This window comes from Opisthorchis viverrini (genome assembly GCF_000715545.1).
Source record: "Opisthorchis viverrini unplaced genomic scaffold opera_v5_378, whole genome shotgun sequence".
NCBI classification, from domain to species: Eukaryota; Metazoa; Platyhelminthes; class Trematoda; order Opisthorchiida; family Opisthorchiidae; genus Opisthorchis; species Opisthorchis viverrini.
In genome coordinates this window covers 170,551-185,304 of record NW_008752038.1, presented here as the reverse complement: position 1 = coordinate 185,304, position 14,754 = coordinate 170,551, and the positions used below count along the sequence as shown (strand labels likewise).

At 40.1% G+C, this 14,754-nt stretch overlaps 1 protein-coding gene across 1 annotated transcript in view; it reads right to left on the bottom strand.

Annotated features, from left to right (window-relative positions):
* Positions 1-1,913: 1,913 nt before the first annotated feature.
* Positions 1,914-14,754, bottom strand: part of T265_10545 (hypothetical protein) — a gene marked incomplete at both ends in the record, with an annotated part of 32,364 nt that continues 19,523 nt past the window's right edge. The window contains 3 exons of the mRNA XM_009176947.1: positions 1,914-2,053; positions 3,850-4,016; positions 4,702-4,835. Coding sequence (XP_009175211.1) covers positions 1,914-2,053; positions 3,850-4,016; positions 4,702-4,835 — 441 coding nt within the window. The remainder of the gene's footprint in view (positions 2,054-3,849; positions 4,017-4,701; positions 4,836-14,754) is intronic.

The window sequence follows — 14,754 nt, the reverse complement described above, 5'->3', positions numbered from 1 at the left end:
TAAAATTACCATTTTTTTCAAAAGATTTAAAACGGAGTTTGTGGAAATACCTGGACATTTTGCTCTCGTTTTTTCGGCTTTGTGAGCCTATTTGGATGTGAAAACAGCAACCTAAACCGCATTTGTATATTTGTCCTCATTGGAGATATTGACCCAAATTGGCAAGGTTAAAAGTGACGTCTGTTGAAATTGAACTCATCTGATTGTGCCACTTGTAATCATTCGTCCTTTACCTTAGGACACCTTATCCAGACCGAACATCGTTAACTCTACGATGGCTAAGGAGTTCATCGCCAGACTGTTGGAAAGTCAGTAACAATTCATTAATGTTAATAAACGTCATCTGAAGGGGGACAAATACTACACTGCTGTTTTCTGCCCTCTGAAGCAAATCGGCAGTGTGCATTTGACGTTGTTCAGTTGCTCAAAAAGTTTACCAGTTCTGGAATGTGGTTTACTTGGATCATTACACTGCTGTTTTCTGCCTTCTGAAGCAAATCGGCAGTGTGCATTTAACGTTGTTCAGTTGCTCAAAAAATTTGCCAGTTCTGGAATGTGGTTTACTTGGATCATCATAATGCAAGATTCAAATAACCAAGTTATTCGCAGTTTCATAACTCACAGAATACGAATCAAAATTTGATAGAACCACTTTGTAACCAGCTCACTTTTTGGACTAAGCCTACCATATATCAACGGTGCCAACTAAATTTAAACTCGTGTCGTTCAATCCATCTAATATCGGATTTTATTTGCATATATAGTGTTTGAATTGTTTTTTGTATCGACAGTTCGACTGGCGTCCTGCAAAGCAGTAGAACGCTTCTCGACATGAAGCCCACACCGCTATCACTGTCTGAACATTTTGTCAATCAAAGCGGCTGCCAGCAGTAAAACTGATTCGTGACCTCAATGGTGCCGATTAGAAGACCAAAGCAAATTTCCCACATCCTGACGTCAGTCCGTCAAGATTGAATGGTCAGCTATTGTTAACGTATTCTTCCATTCATGGCGACTTCTCATCCACATAATTAGCTTTACATGCTGAGCAATATATTTCTGGGTATACGGCATACTACACATGGTTTCACACATTATGGGGTGGAATTAAAACAATGAGGCTCAGAAAATATTTCACTTTTTTCAGAAAACTGTATCTCATTTGGTATACTACGGTACCGCATACGAACTTACTTGAAGACCATGAGTAACATACGCAGCACACCAGAAAGGAAAATCACCTGGTCGAAGAACATCTCACTCTTATCTATCGTATATCAAATTAGAATTGAGCACTTTGTCACTGAGACTAAATTCTAAAATACCTTGAAGAAGCTACTGGTTCACGATCAGCACAAAGTGAGTGTGAATTAGTTCATTGTTTTAGTCGGCTACTGTCTACTGACGTAGCAACTTTGTTGTCTAATGATCAAGCCAACAAAGAGAAGGAATGTTCTAACTTGGTCTTATTACAACGCACCATGTGAACGAATATAGTAGTTATGTACAATATACAGTCATTGTCCATTTGGCTGGAAAACAAGAAAAAAAGCTACTCGATCGAATGGTGGGACCGTTTCGATGTATGGATGAGGGTAATTGAACACTACCACAGGTAAAATGCAAGTGGAATCGTTCATTCGAGATCCCCTTGGAAAATCCAACCATGTAGTCTTAAGTATAAGGTGCTTTTAATGGAATTTCGCATACTGCATGTTTTGCAGCACAATGTCAATTTTTACCACTTAAAGAAAAATATTGATGGGTTGAGACATCTTAAGGGTCAGGAAACTGTGTCTCGGATTACAAGACCTGTTAAAATTTATGTGTGGAGAAATTACACGGTTTGGCTGCCATGTTACTCAAAATACTTGGCATCACAAGACACCCACGTCACTAAAGTTAATCTGTTTTTACAATGATGGATTATATTGATAAGAAGAAAGCTGAACGTACCCGTTTTGAATAAACAGGATATGTTGTTCTTTGTTCCCCGATAGAATTGACCGATTGCTATAGTAACACTGCTCCACGGTAATAAACTTGTATTGTCCTGAAAATAAGTTCAACGTTTTGTTATCCGGACTGAAAATGCGTCAAAATACTACTGGATATACCGGTAACTTTGTGCAATTTTCAAGTGGGGACTCTTTATACTTTGTTAAGGTGACTGTATAATAGCTCATAAAGTACCGCGATAATGGAAGATTGTGTTTTTAAAGCACCTTCATATGCTGCCGGACTGAACGTCACCAGAGCTTTCAATCTTTTAGAGTTTTTCCGCCCGTGTTTGCCTCCACTGGGGTTATGCGCACATCCAAACAGCTTGATCGATGAGCATCATTATTAAGCCACCTATTTATAGTTTTACATGATGAGCGTAACACATAATTTGACCCTCAGACCACTATACTTGAAAACTGATTATTCCGTTGGTCCACAATCTCGTTATGTCAGGATTTATCACTAATTGGACTTAGTTTTACTTGAGACAGTGAGATGTGTGTATGTGCTCGAACGGTCTCGTATTTTCTCTGTATCTATTTTGCGTTGGGACCAGTGTTTTTCTTTTTTTATTATAATTCCCAATCGAATAACATTCATTCATTAGACAGAGTTTCTCTTGCACCTACTTTTGATTTGAATGTTCATACAGTACGATTCAGTTACAGTTTTATCATCATACTCACTATTACACATGTCAGCTTACGCCATTCACGCTATAAGCGGATGTATATGGACCACTCAGGTGTGTACAGTAAGTGCAACCGTAGAAACAACAAGTGATTAGGAATCATAATCTACTCATCTTCATGCGGCTGGATATCTATAATAAAATAGGTTCGATTGAAGACCAACAATCTAACTTTCTCAACATAAACCCAGGCGGCGACAACTCTCCGGCCACATAACCAACCAGCCTACAACTGGGGATGAAAGTAAGTTTACCTACGGCAGAATGTTGGCCAACTGGTTCATGAGGTCTGGGAAAAAGCAAACTGCGCAAGTCAAAAGAAGTACACTGACTAAGATACTCTCAAACTGCCAAAACTAACGCAGCAGCAGTCGAAAAGCCAGGGTAGAGCTGGAACCACAGACATTCCAATCAGTAATTTTGTGCCATTGGGCTGCATCGGATTCACACATGATAATTATCTAAAGGTTAGCTACCACTGGTTTGGGAGAATAAATGTAAATTCACAGTATGTCTGCGCAGCTGAATCACACATTAGAACTACCAACAGAACTTTGACTTCAGATAATCTCAGACCAGCACACTACCGTCTCGTAAAGCGCAGTGTTCAACCTGCTTGATTCTATTTTCATTTGGATGATTGCAAGAATCGTTAGACATTTGAATCACTTCTTACAGATACGCAGTAATCATCCAACACGTGGCTCGTTTGAACCGCGGTGCAGCAACTTTTGTTACCGAACTAGAATCCTTACTAACCCTCAAACTCAAGCTAGTTTCCAACAAACTTGGGAGATAAATACATAGGGGTCCTGAGTTGTAGAAAAGCGTGAACGTTTCCAAAATTGACCGGAGTTCAAGTTTAGAGTGTAGTTAAAATTTTTTGCTAATCATTTAGTGATTTCTAACAACGATACTTCAAAAGACCTATGGGTCATTAGGTTCATTAGTAGTCGTTACTCATCTAAATCTCAAACAAAGTTAGTGTCGCACATAATAATAAACAACTGATTTAAATAGAAATCCAAAGGAGTAGCGACAAATGGTGGACGGAACCAGTGTAGGTTGAAGTGACCGTTTTATGGTACGAGAAATATAGCACACACTTCTATAACCGCTGCCATTAAAGGGACAAAATGTATCTTTGTGCCTACCTGTATTGTCCACAAGCAGAATGTCTAATCGAATTGGAGTTCCTTCCGTTGTCACGTCAATCTCTTTGTTGGCTGATGATAGCAATCGCAATTCCACCGTCATTGACTGAGTTATCTGTGCAGTGGTTCTGGTGGCACGAAAATCTTCATTCGCACCTGTAGATGATCTTCAAAATGGCGACACGAAAAATGGTGAATCAGATGCTTACACAAGATGCTATTTCAGAAGTAGGTTTTTATGATACGTGTTGAGTACAAATTAGCGAATCAAATTAATCAGTGCATACGTTCACCAAATAAACGAATAATTTGATGAGTTTTAACGGAGGCGTCCGGGGTAGTGATAAACCGAGTTGCCCGTGTGCACAGACTGTTTGATAAAGTATATGATCTATCTAGACGACTTCACGACCTCGACCTAGAAGAGTCAAATTCATTCGGAACACTTTCTTTGTGGGTTTGCCCCAATATCGAGTCCTACATAGAAATAAAGGCTCAGTTGCTTAAAAAGTTTCACCCTATTGGAAGGTGGCCTTACCGGACATCAAAATCGAAATTAAAAAATGTTTAACTGAGGGATTATTTCCCGAAAATTTTGTGATAGTTCACATGCCTTGTCTAAGTAGTTTATCTACGTAACCACTTCCCCTTTAAGTATGGACTGGACGCATCACTAAAACTTATAACGAATCCTTACGTCAGTTTCAGGGTAGGTGGCACGAAACGAAGCAGTATTTTGAATAAAATAACTCGTTAACGTTCAGCGATGGTGCCTCTGAAAGTGGCGTTAGACGAGTGACCCGTCAGGTTCACTGTGTAAAGTTCGCAATCAAAATATGGCTACCATCTTACTTTGTGTTCATATCTGGTGACCGCTTTGGTTCTGGTGCGATGCATTTGATGGGAATTTGAAGATCTTGGCTGGGAGTGCGAACTGATCTGTTGACCAGGATTTCCAAAAGCGCCTCATATTGGATGACATTCCGCTAATAATGTAAAAAGGACCAAAGGAATATATGTCAGCGCTGACGACCACAACAATAACAAATCAAACGAGTATATTTTCCGAGATCCTGTTGTATCTAAACTGGAAACCGACCATTCTGGTGCGTTGCAATCTATCGCTGTGTGAATAAGTTGGCTATTAGTTTGTTATTTACATATATATATTTTTTCAACCAAATTCGCTCAAATAGTTGTTGCGAGCTTCAAATATATGGTATATGAATGCAGTAGAAATGAAAAATATAAATGAAAACAAGAATCAGTATCCTTTTCAACACAAAGATCACCAATCGAGTTTGTCTTGGGAAGGAGTCCAGTAGCTATCGGCAACTTATAATTATTTTCCCCCATCCGTTAACTGACTGTCTGGTTTTTACCATCAACAAGCATTATTTTTAAGCACAATCTTCATCAGTATGTTGGCTATGGATTATGGTTTTTATGACACGTCCATGAGTAAAAATTCCACCCATCAAAATACAATCAAACTCATCAGAAATTAAATAGGAATTCGTAAAAAAACATCCACTGGCAAGTTAGCTTTAGCACCGACGCATGTGGTTACCAAGACTCAAAGTCTGAACTAATGACACTTCAATATCTACCCTAGCGTCATTTCGGTTCCCTGGCAGAATGTCGATGAACTTGATTCCAGCTTTATTCATTTTCTCAACGAAAGCCGTGGAGACGCCGGAATATCAATATACTACCGGAAACCGGATCCACTGTGAGCGATTTCACTTGTACCGTTTGTTTCATAATTCCTGTTGATGATTAGAGACAGTGAACTTCAACAAAGGTTTCAACTTCACAAGATAGGATGTGTAGAAATTGGATTGTTCTATTTCACACTCGAAAACGCTGCTTAAATGTGACCCGAGGCGCTATCAAGACCGCGCGATTACCGCGTATATCCTGGGCAACCAACCTGGATGGATTCGACAGACCTTCACTGTATCAAACAGCAAAGGTCAGCTGTCAGTTTTATTGGGGTTGGCACGGAAACTCAAAAGCTGTGTTTGACCTACGGTGACGATTTCAATACTTTCTGCTTGTAAGGGAGTAAAATTCATTGCTCAAGAAGCATACCATTTAGAAGGGGGAGAGTTGGGTATGTTGGGCAAGGAGCTTTTCATGTACATGTACAGTGTATCCGTTAATTCAGTACATCTTATGGAAATCGTTAAATCCAGTTGGGTTGGCATTTGTTTTCAACACAGGAGGTGTGAGAGAATCCAGCTGAATGGTTTTATTGTCGAAATGTCAATGGTATTAAACCTAGGATTTTTGACTTTTCGTTTTGGGACCCGCTATTATGAATTAGGATCGCTGTTGACTCCATTTTCGGTTTCAACACCTCAGAAGACGCGCACAGCATGTGCCACTAAGTGCTTTAAGCATAAATTGCCAGACAACCAGTTACTGTTTATAAAACAGTCAGAGAACTATTATTTCACTGGCCTGCAGCATCCGCTCAAAAGATTCGGTTGCGGTGACAGAGGACCCAAGGTATATTAGCAAAAATCATATTATTAGGAGGTTCAAACAGTTTTACCTTACCGCTTACACCAGTTCATCTGGTCCTCTGAGAACGTGACTAAAAACGTGCGTGAAAAAAACTTGTGCGGCCCCTGAAGTCCAGCCGGCCTGCAAAAATCCGATATTACAAACTTGCCTGATATCATTTCCATGATCTATTGACCGATTGACACACTTATTTGCGTAACACCTGTTAAACCACTTGTCCCTCACTCATTTACTCATTTTCTTTCATGAATTTCACATGACTTTTCCACACCATTTTTGTAGCGAATAAATTTGCAATATGTATATCAGGAGGATTGGACACAGAAAACTATATTCTTTCGTTGCCATCGTTCTTCACATGAAAACAAGCTGTATTCCAGTGTTGTTTTGCGACTGGTTGATCAAAATGTACTCAAACAACTGAGGATAGACTGAATGTACTTTCGAAGTCGTGGTCGTGCACTACGGAATGGCAAGCGAAACAGTTGGAATTTGTTTGTTAATGAGTCCGTTTCAGGAAGAAAGCGTCGCCTATCACTCAAGCTCCGAGACGAGTAAGATCAACCCAGTTCACCATGCAAAATGTGCTTTTAGGTACTTTGTTGATAAATACATTTAGTGTAATGAAACTTCAACGACAGTGTATTTACTATTTCTCGGACCTTGGTTCATTCACTGAACTACAGTAGTCAAGTTGGATTCAGAAACAATATTATTAGGTGGGTCTATAATGGAGTGAGCTATTTTGGAACCATGTTTTAGAATATGCAAAGATGGTTTCATAAAATAAATTTGTCCATCTGATTAAACACTATTATTAGGTGGGTCCATAATGGAGTGAGCTATTTTGGAACCACGTTTTAGAATATGCAAAGACGGTTTCATAAAATAAATTTGTCCATCTGATTTGATCATAACAAAAAGAAGGAAGGGCGCTGTTCACACGTATAGTAAATACAAGTAGAAACTATCAGAGTCTACTGCCACATCGCATTGTGCATTTTCGCATATTTCCTGAAATGCAATCCAAGTAAACATTGTTTGCTCAAAAGGGCTTCAGGAGTTGGTTTCGGGTATACCTTTATTGCAGACGTTTGTGAGGTCAAACATTGCTGATTCAATAACCGCCACGATTCCGTAGTTCATTACCCACGAAGACTTACGTTGTTGGCCTACAAGTACACTCTGCTTCCGGGTTTTTTCTGCATCCACTACTTACGATTTGTAATATCTCATGTGCTATGAGGAACAGAGTTGATACATTGGATTTTTCTGTTAGCCATCCCCAGGTTGGACAAAAGTGGCAACTACGACGTTGGTAAAAAACGACCGAAATAAATTCAAACGTAGTTAAAACAAGGACAGTCAAGGTAAAAATCTCTATAGCTTAATGGGACCCGGCACTGAATTATTCCCACGGAATGTCCGACAGGTCTGCAAATATAACACACACTGACGTCATTTATAGCGTACAGTTTCTGGTTTGAGCAGCCGAAACCTAATTGAGACTGGGTGATTCTATGAGAAGAGTAAGTGGTTATATCATAAACGTCGGCATTTACTGTTGACAGTAATAGAAGCGCGAACTAAATTAATTCAGCTCAACTCACTCAGGAGGTGAATTTTTTACCAATCAACCCTGAGAATTTCAAATAAGGCCATATAATAATATGGCGTGGAAAATAAGGCATTGAGAAATGGAGGTTAATTAAAAAAATCTATCCTAAGTTGGAATGTAGTAACCTCGCAGTCGGTTGGGTGAACTGAGTAGAATAATGTTACTATAATTTAGCGCGAAAAAGGACAGTGAGTTTAAGTGAAAATATGAATGCGATGTTAAAACTGCAAGGAGTAGACCCTATCGTGCACAGCTCTTTGTACCAAGCAAAATGCCCAAGACTAATTAATCCAATCAGGATGTCGCTAAAGCGGTCAGAGTATGTAGATGACAGACTGTGAGTCTAACAGACAGAATATAATCTTTCACTTTCAGCCCGAATAAGACAAAAGAGCCGTAAAGTCGTAGAAGAATGCCAGCGTGAGTAGTTTTTTCGGTGCGTACACAAGTACATAGTAATCCCTATTACACTGAGTACGAAAAGCTTGAAATACTTCTTTAGGTTATGTCGTCACAGAAACGTGAGACCCAAATATTTGCCTGAATAGCATGGAGGGACGTTGTGAAATATGCTGAATTGTGGAACAGAGAGTGGCGTATTACCTGGCTGTGACAAAGCTTAAAGTCACGTCGACACATTTTGCTTCATCTTCTTTGGGAGAACAGTAAGCAGACAGAATGTGAAGTTCAGTAACGCCGTCCTGAAAGAAGTTTGGTTTCAGAGAATCGGACAGCTGGCAACGGTTTACCTTCAGCAGTAATTAATGGTGTGATAAGGGGAAAGACCGTACCGTATTGTCGTGCGATGACGACAGATTTTCAGTAACCTACCGAATGTCTGCAAACACCTGCTCCTACAAAGAGAAGGTTGGCACAAGTAAATCGGTTTCTTCTCCGAAAGAGTGGACTCTTACGTGAGCCTAACACCTTCCTTTCGGTCAGGTTTATTTGATCATAGGATTTGACTAAAGAAGGCTCTAATCGTTGTCTTATGTAGTTTTTCCACCCTAGTTTTATCTCAGCCGGCAAGCAGCCATGGATAATTTAACTGTGTGTACTTTCGTATCACATCAGCCATCGTGTGGTGAAATCAGCCTGGTAGCCTCATATAGTGCACAGAGCAGAACTCGTAATCAACTCGTGCAACTGCCGACGCATCACATCTGTTCTCATTATTATATCTTAACGACCGGTTACTACGCGCTCTTATGTGGATCTCAGCTGTAAACAGTTTAGTCAGGCACACATGGAATTGACAGATTTGTAGCTTTACGGACCTTGTTCTTGTTTTTATTACAACCCTCAATGTGCAATCTAGTAGGTAGGTTCGTCAACCGCAAGTAATCGACATACTTTATCTACAGAGAGCTGCCGTCGATCTAAAATTCGGATACGTATATTAGTTGAGCATAATGCACATTCGCTATCCGGGCACTGTCAGCTACGGGATTCGGACACAGATGCAACTGTCACTGTGGGTTATACAGATTTTTTAAGACCACGAGTTCTGCAGCTAGAGCTTTCTAGCTGCAAGTGCGCCGCCTGAGTGTCCTCTTTCATGAGAGAATCGGCTGGTTCAATTACTAAATTTCCTTTGTTCGTGCTGCAAAATAAGTTTTTCTTGGATGACGCAAGGACATTTCTCTTTTTCATCACGAACAATACGAATACAGTCAAAACAGCGTAATTCTTCATGGGAAAATCACGACCATAGGTGACACCGACAGGTGACGCGTGGATAGAAAACTGTAAATCCTGAAATGATCACTGTCACTGCTCAGTGAGAGGCTTCTAGAGGGTAATTCAACCATTGATCTATTAGATATAGCGTATTCATCAAAAGAAACTTACGGGAATTAAATTGCTCAAGAAATTGGAGTAACTATCATAGTGTGGAACACAAGGATGCTGTTTGAATAAATAGGACCTGTTGGTATTGTGAGGAGATTAGGGAAAATTTGGCGCATACTGCTTCCTATAGATCCCCTCCGCTGTTGCTCAACCGCTTGTGGCAAAGCGGCTAGTAGTTAAAACGTGTGACTGGGAGGTCGTGCATTTGAGCCCTTTGGAGTTTCGTGAGACTTGCACTGTTGATAATTCTCAGTAATGTTGAAACAGTTGTACGTTGCTTCTTGGTTTTCAGCATAGATTGGCTTTATTGACCGAAGAAAACTCATATCGAAAAAAAGACTTGACGACCCTTTCGCTACTAAAACTCCCATGTATAACCTGTGTTTTGGTTGTTGGATGAAATATGCTTAGCTAAATTTTGTTGGATATCTACTCTTGTATCTATACTTTTAATCTGATCCGCTCAATTTGCGTCGTCATCTGTGATTTCAGGTTTCACATCGGCTTCGAAATGTTGATGGGCCTTTTCGCCAGCTTTTATTTGAGCCGAGCCTCTACAGTGTTGTTTAAAGGTGAAACATTTTCGAGTTCAAGCTCAAGAACAAGAACCAGTTTCAGAGTTTCAAAGCTAATAACTCACCGTATCTATGACAGACANCTACTTTCAAATTTAGAGACATGAATTCCTGCTGCTGACTTCCTCAAACATGACACCATGGAAGTCCACACATACAAAGCAGTAAGAGAAGTTTCACACACCATTGGCTGACAACTTCGGTCTTCTTTTTTCAAATTTGTGCATACACTAGAAACGATGCTCATCCACATCTCTAGTGTCCATCGTTCTCATTATTCTGGTGGGATTACGGTGCATAAAAGCCTATCTAAAAGCTTCCGTATGACTAATGGAGCTCGCCAGTTTATCCCTTACCTATGTCTTTGTTCAACATTGCCATCACTATGCGCAACAAACTCAAGAAAAACATAAATCCAGGTATCAAAATCACGTCTGGTTTAGTCTAACGGATATGGACTTCGCAGATTATTTACACGACATACTGTGTTGGTTTCCTGTAAGGCGCGCGGTCTAAATTTTCGAGTAATTCCCCATTCAGTTGTGACCCTGTTAAACTTTGTAGATCAGTTCAACCAAGACTTGGTTGTGCCGCCACAAATGAATGCTACGCTCGTGTTACCAGGGCGTGTGTGGCTTTCACTAACGTGGTTTATTCATGGCACCAGAGTATTATCTGATCCTAAAGCCATGTGATTTGAAAAAATTAGTCTCTTCTATCCTAAAAGTGGGTAGCTGTGGGGTGATGAAGATTTCCCAGTTCGGGTTAAGGTGATTCTTCGTTTATATGGTTGGAAATCCTGTGTGACAGCAACGCATTGGCTCGAAAGGAGCGTGCATGATATCGCTTTCTAGCTCATATGTCATGCTGAAGTTCTATTGTCTTTCATTTGGATTGGATGGCTTTGAGTTCACGAAGGATGCCTGAGCATTCCCACCCTACTCCAATATGATGCTCAGACCCATTAAATTGAGTGATATCCAGAAGTATAGGCTACTCACCCTCCAGCGCTTTCATTAGGAATCGAGGTTTGTTTCCTTAAGCTTTCCTTCTCTACCTCCTCTTTTCTAGACCAGTTTAGTACCAATATGTTGAACCAATATCTACCGTGATGGAGATAGTTACCAATAGAATGCGATTGCCAAGATACTGGTGTCTTGAAACATTTCTAACTTAATTTGGATGGTAGCAAATTTATGGCTCTTGTAGACAGTGAACTGCATTTGGAAGGTTAATGTAAGTTCCGAGACTACCCACCACCCTTCGCCAACGTCACAGCCGAAAAGATGATGCGACAGAACTTCTCGGTCGGAGCATCCAAACACACATTTCATCCAAACGGAGTAGGGGAGCTGTTCCGTCTTCTTGTTTCATGTCAAAATAGTGGCCTTGGAAGTGGAGGTGCTGAGAGTATTTTGCACTTTTAACGTATGGAAAGGTGAAATATTGCGGACACAAGAAATAAAGCCACCTATGAAATTCACAGTAGGCCCATTGCATTCAGGCCCACATTTGGAACCACATGCTCTAGATTCTTTTTTAGGACTTGGCAGATGCACAGTTCAAAAAGGAAACACTGAAGTGGATGCAACTGGTGTCAAAAAAATGAGGTGGCGTGTGCGCTAGTGAAAGTGCGAAACGTCAAATTCGCTCTCTGGGTACCTCCTCAAAGTGGCTATTCCAAGACAGCTTGTGAAACAGTAATATCAGTGTGTTTGTCCAAGTAATTTTAGGATTATTTGAACAAAACGTCTGTACAGGCTATCAACTCGGGAATAATTTCGTACACCAAATGTAGGGGAGTTGTTTAAATCAGTATAGTCGTTCATCGAAGCTTTGCTGGAGCCATGTAAATACTTTAAAACAGGTCACCCCTTGTCCTGTGGGACTTAATGATCATAACTCACCACGTGTTTTGGCTTTTAGGTTTTTGTACAAAAGGTTAGTGTTTTCAAGTCAGCCATAATATAATTGTTCAGATCTGGATTCATATAAATTGACGGGGTTTACCCTCGACGACCTTGTGTAGAAATTCGTTGCGCACCAAAATTATTCTGATCGAAGATTCACCATTTTACGTAGAAAGGGTTGTGAATCACTACATCATTCTATTTTATGTGTACATATTTGATTACCGTACTAAATAATCCTATGTTCTTATGCGGTATTTAAGGAACTGGAATGCTTTGCAACTGAGGAGGCAGAACATTTTATCATCGGGATTTTTGTGGTACATTTTTCCATTATTAGAAATAATTATTGCAATCGATGGTGTGTTTCCTTCAAATTATAAAAATAGCTTATCAGACCCGATTTCACTGCTGAAAATTTGGCCATGAGCACCAAACACAATTTGCTAATTTTTAGTCTACATACACAACGACATTCTCTGTTATTCTCTAGTTGAACCAGTGCGAAAAGAAATCCGTTCTCGGGTCTCTCATGCTGAAAATGACACGGTAAGAACGGAAGATCTAACTTTATACTTTTTGGTTACTTCTGATTGATTTTCAGCTTATTTGAAACTAACACTCAACCCAACCAATGAGGACATTCGGGCTGAAGACTTCTTAAAACAGCCTTAAATTGCTTCAAGTTCCTGCTCTCTTGCTTGATAAAGTGAGTGTAAGGTATTGGCAAAGAAAACAAATTTGCTTCTACATTTATACACATCTTCGGTATTATAAATGACCTCAAAAGGCGTGTTTACTGTGCCAGATTTAAATTATCACAAAAATTCACTTTTACTTTAGCGTGCCCAGTAAGTGGCAGACCACTTCACCCCGTCTAGGAACTCAACAAATGAGACATCACTGATGGCGCTACCAACTTGGAATTTCAATGATTACCATAGACAGACAGCAAAATGTACGTCTCGTCGCATCGAAACCCGCCGGAATTGAATGTTTATAGATGAAGATAATTATGGTTGAGCAGAATGTCGACAAAGTATGGCGAGAGATGTCCAGAAACCAAACTAGAAACCAACAGAGACGTCGGGTTCCGAAGATGCCAGCGAGGAGAATTGATGCAAGATGACCACTGCTTGGCACAATTTAAGTATGTCGTAATGTTGGTAATTGATCAGGTGGCTGCTGATCTGTTCGCCGAGCTTGGCAATTAATTTGCAAACGTTTCGTCACCATTCGAGGAGACATCTTCAGTGCGCTGTTGGTTGGGTAGTTCCTCTCTTCGTGCCTGCGTTTATATAGTCTACAAAGAGCAGCCTTTGCGCTGTAACCTGGATTCTGATTGGCCCGTTCTTGATCTGTATTGCGTCGTGGTCGGCTTCTCTGTTGGTTTGTGGCGTGCCTCCAGCGGACTTTGCTGGATGGTGTAAATTGGATGATAAAAACAAACTTCTGTTTGCACTGATTTTACTGGCGTTCCTTTGGTTAGTTTTGTTTATTTGGGAGTATCATGAAACTAGCTGCGTTGTCCTCACACAAGCGTGATTTCAGACGAAAGTCGGTGAACATGTAAACAAACAATCTTGTAACTTAAAATTAGCCCATGTAGTGCAAATGGTCTAGTTGCGGTCGAATTCTGCGGATGAGGTTCATCAAGTACACTGTTTAGCGTTAGAATGAAGGGGCTTACTGCCAATACTGACCGGGTTCTACAAAAGGTTTTTTGAAACAAACTTGCTTCTAAACTTTGTCGCTTTAAAAATAATGTACATCTAATCGTTTCTAGCTCCTAAATAAAAGGTTGAAAGCAAGACTTACATCGTGACTTCTTTCTTTAGTGAGATGAAGACTAGTGCAATATGTTTCAGTGGCTTCAAAGAATTAAGTAGAACATATAGGAAGAAAAACTTTTCAGTGACTGTTCGGTATCATCGTCCACACAAGTTATATTAAGAACTACAATAAACAAGATCTCTAATTCTGTCTCTTTACAAACCCTTAGGGGGAACAAGCGTCATCGATAGCGTTTGCCCATGACTGTGTCCATTATAAGTTCCGCTATACATTTGCAGGTGAATTCGGAAAGAAACCTGTTTGTGAAGAGGATATCTGTAAAATTCCGCTTTGGAGTGAAATTTTCTCAAAGTCGAATCTCCTTACAGACTTATTTTTACTAGCTGTTTCATATAAGAACGTCACATTATTCCGCGTGTTTAGGAAGCGAGTGATCGATAACTAAACGTGCGACAGCATGGAAATAACTCATCTATTTATTGTGCTCCTCACTGTTGAATACGGAAACCAATATTTCGATCTCAAATCACGCCCAAATCACTTTTTGTGCTTTTATCCACACAACGGTCCTTGGAAACAAACAATATTTATTCTCATTTACAGTCTTGCTGACTGGATGTCAGAA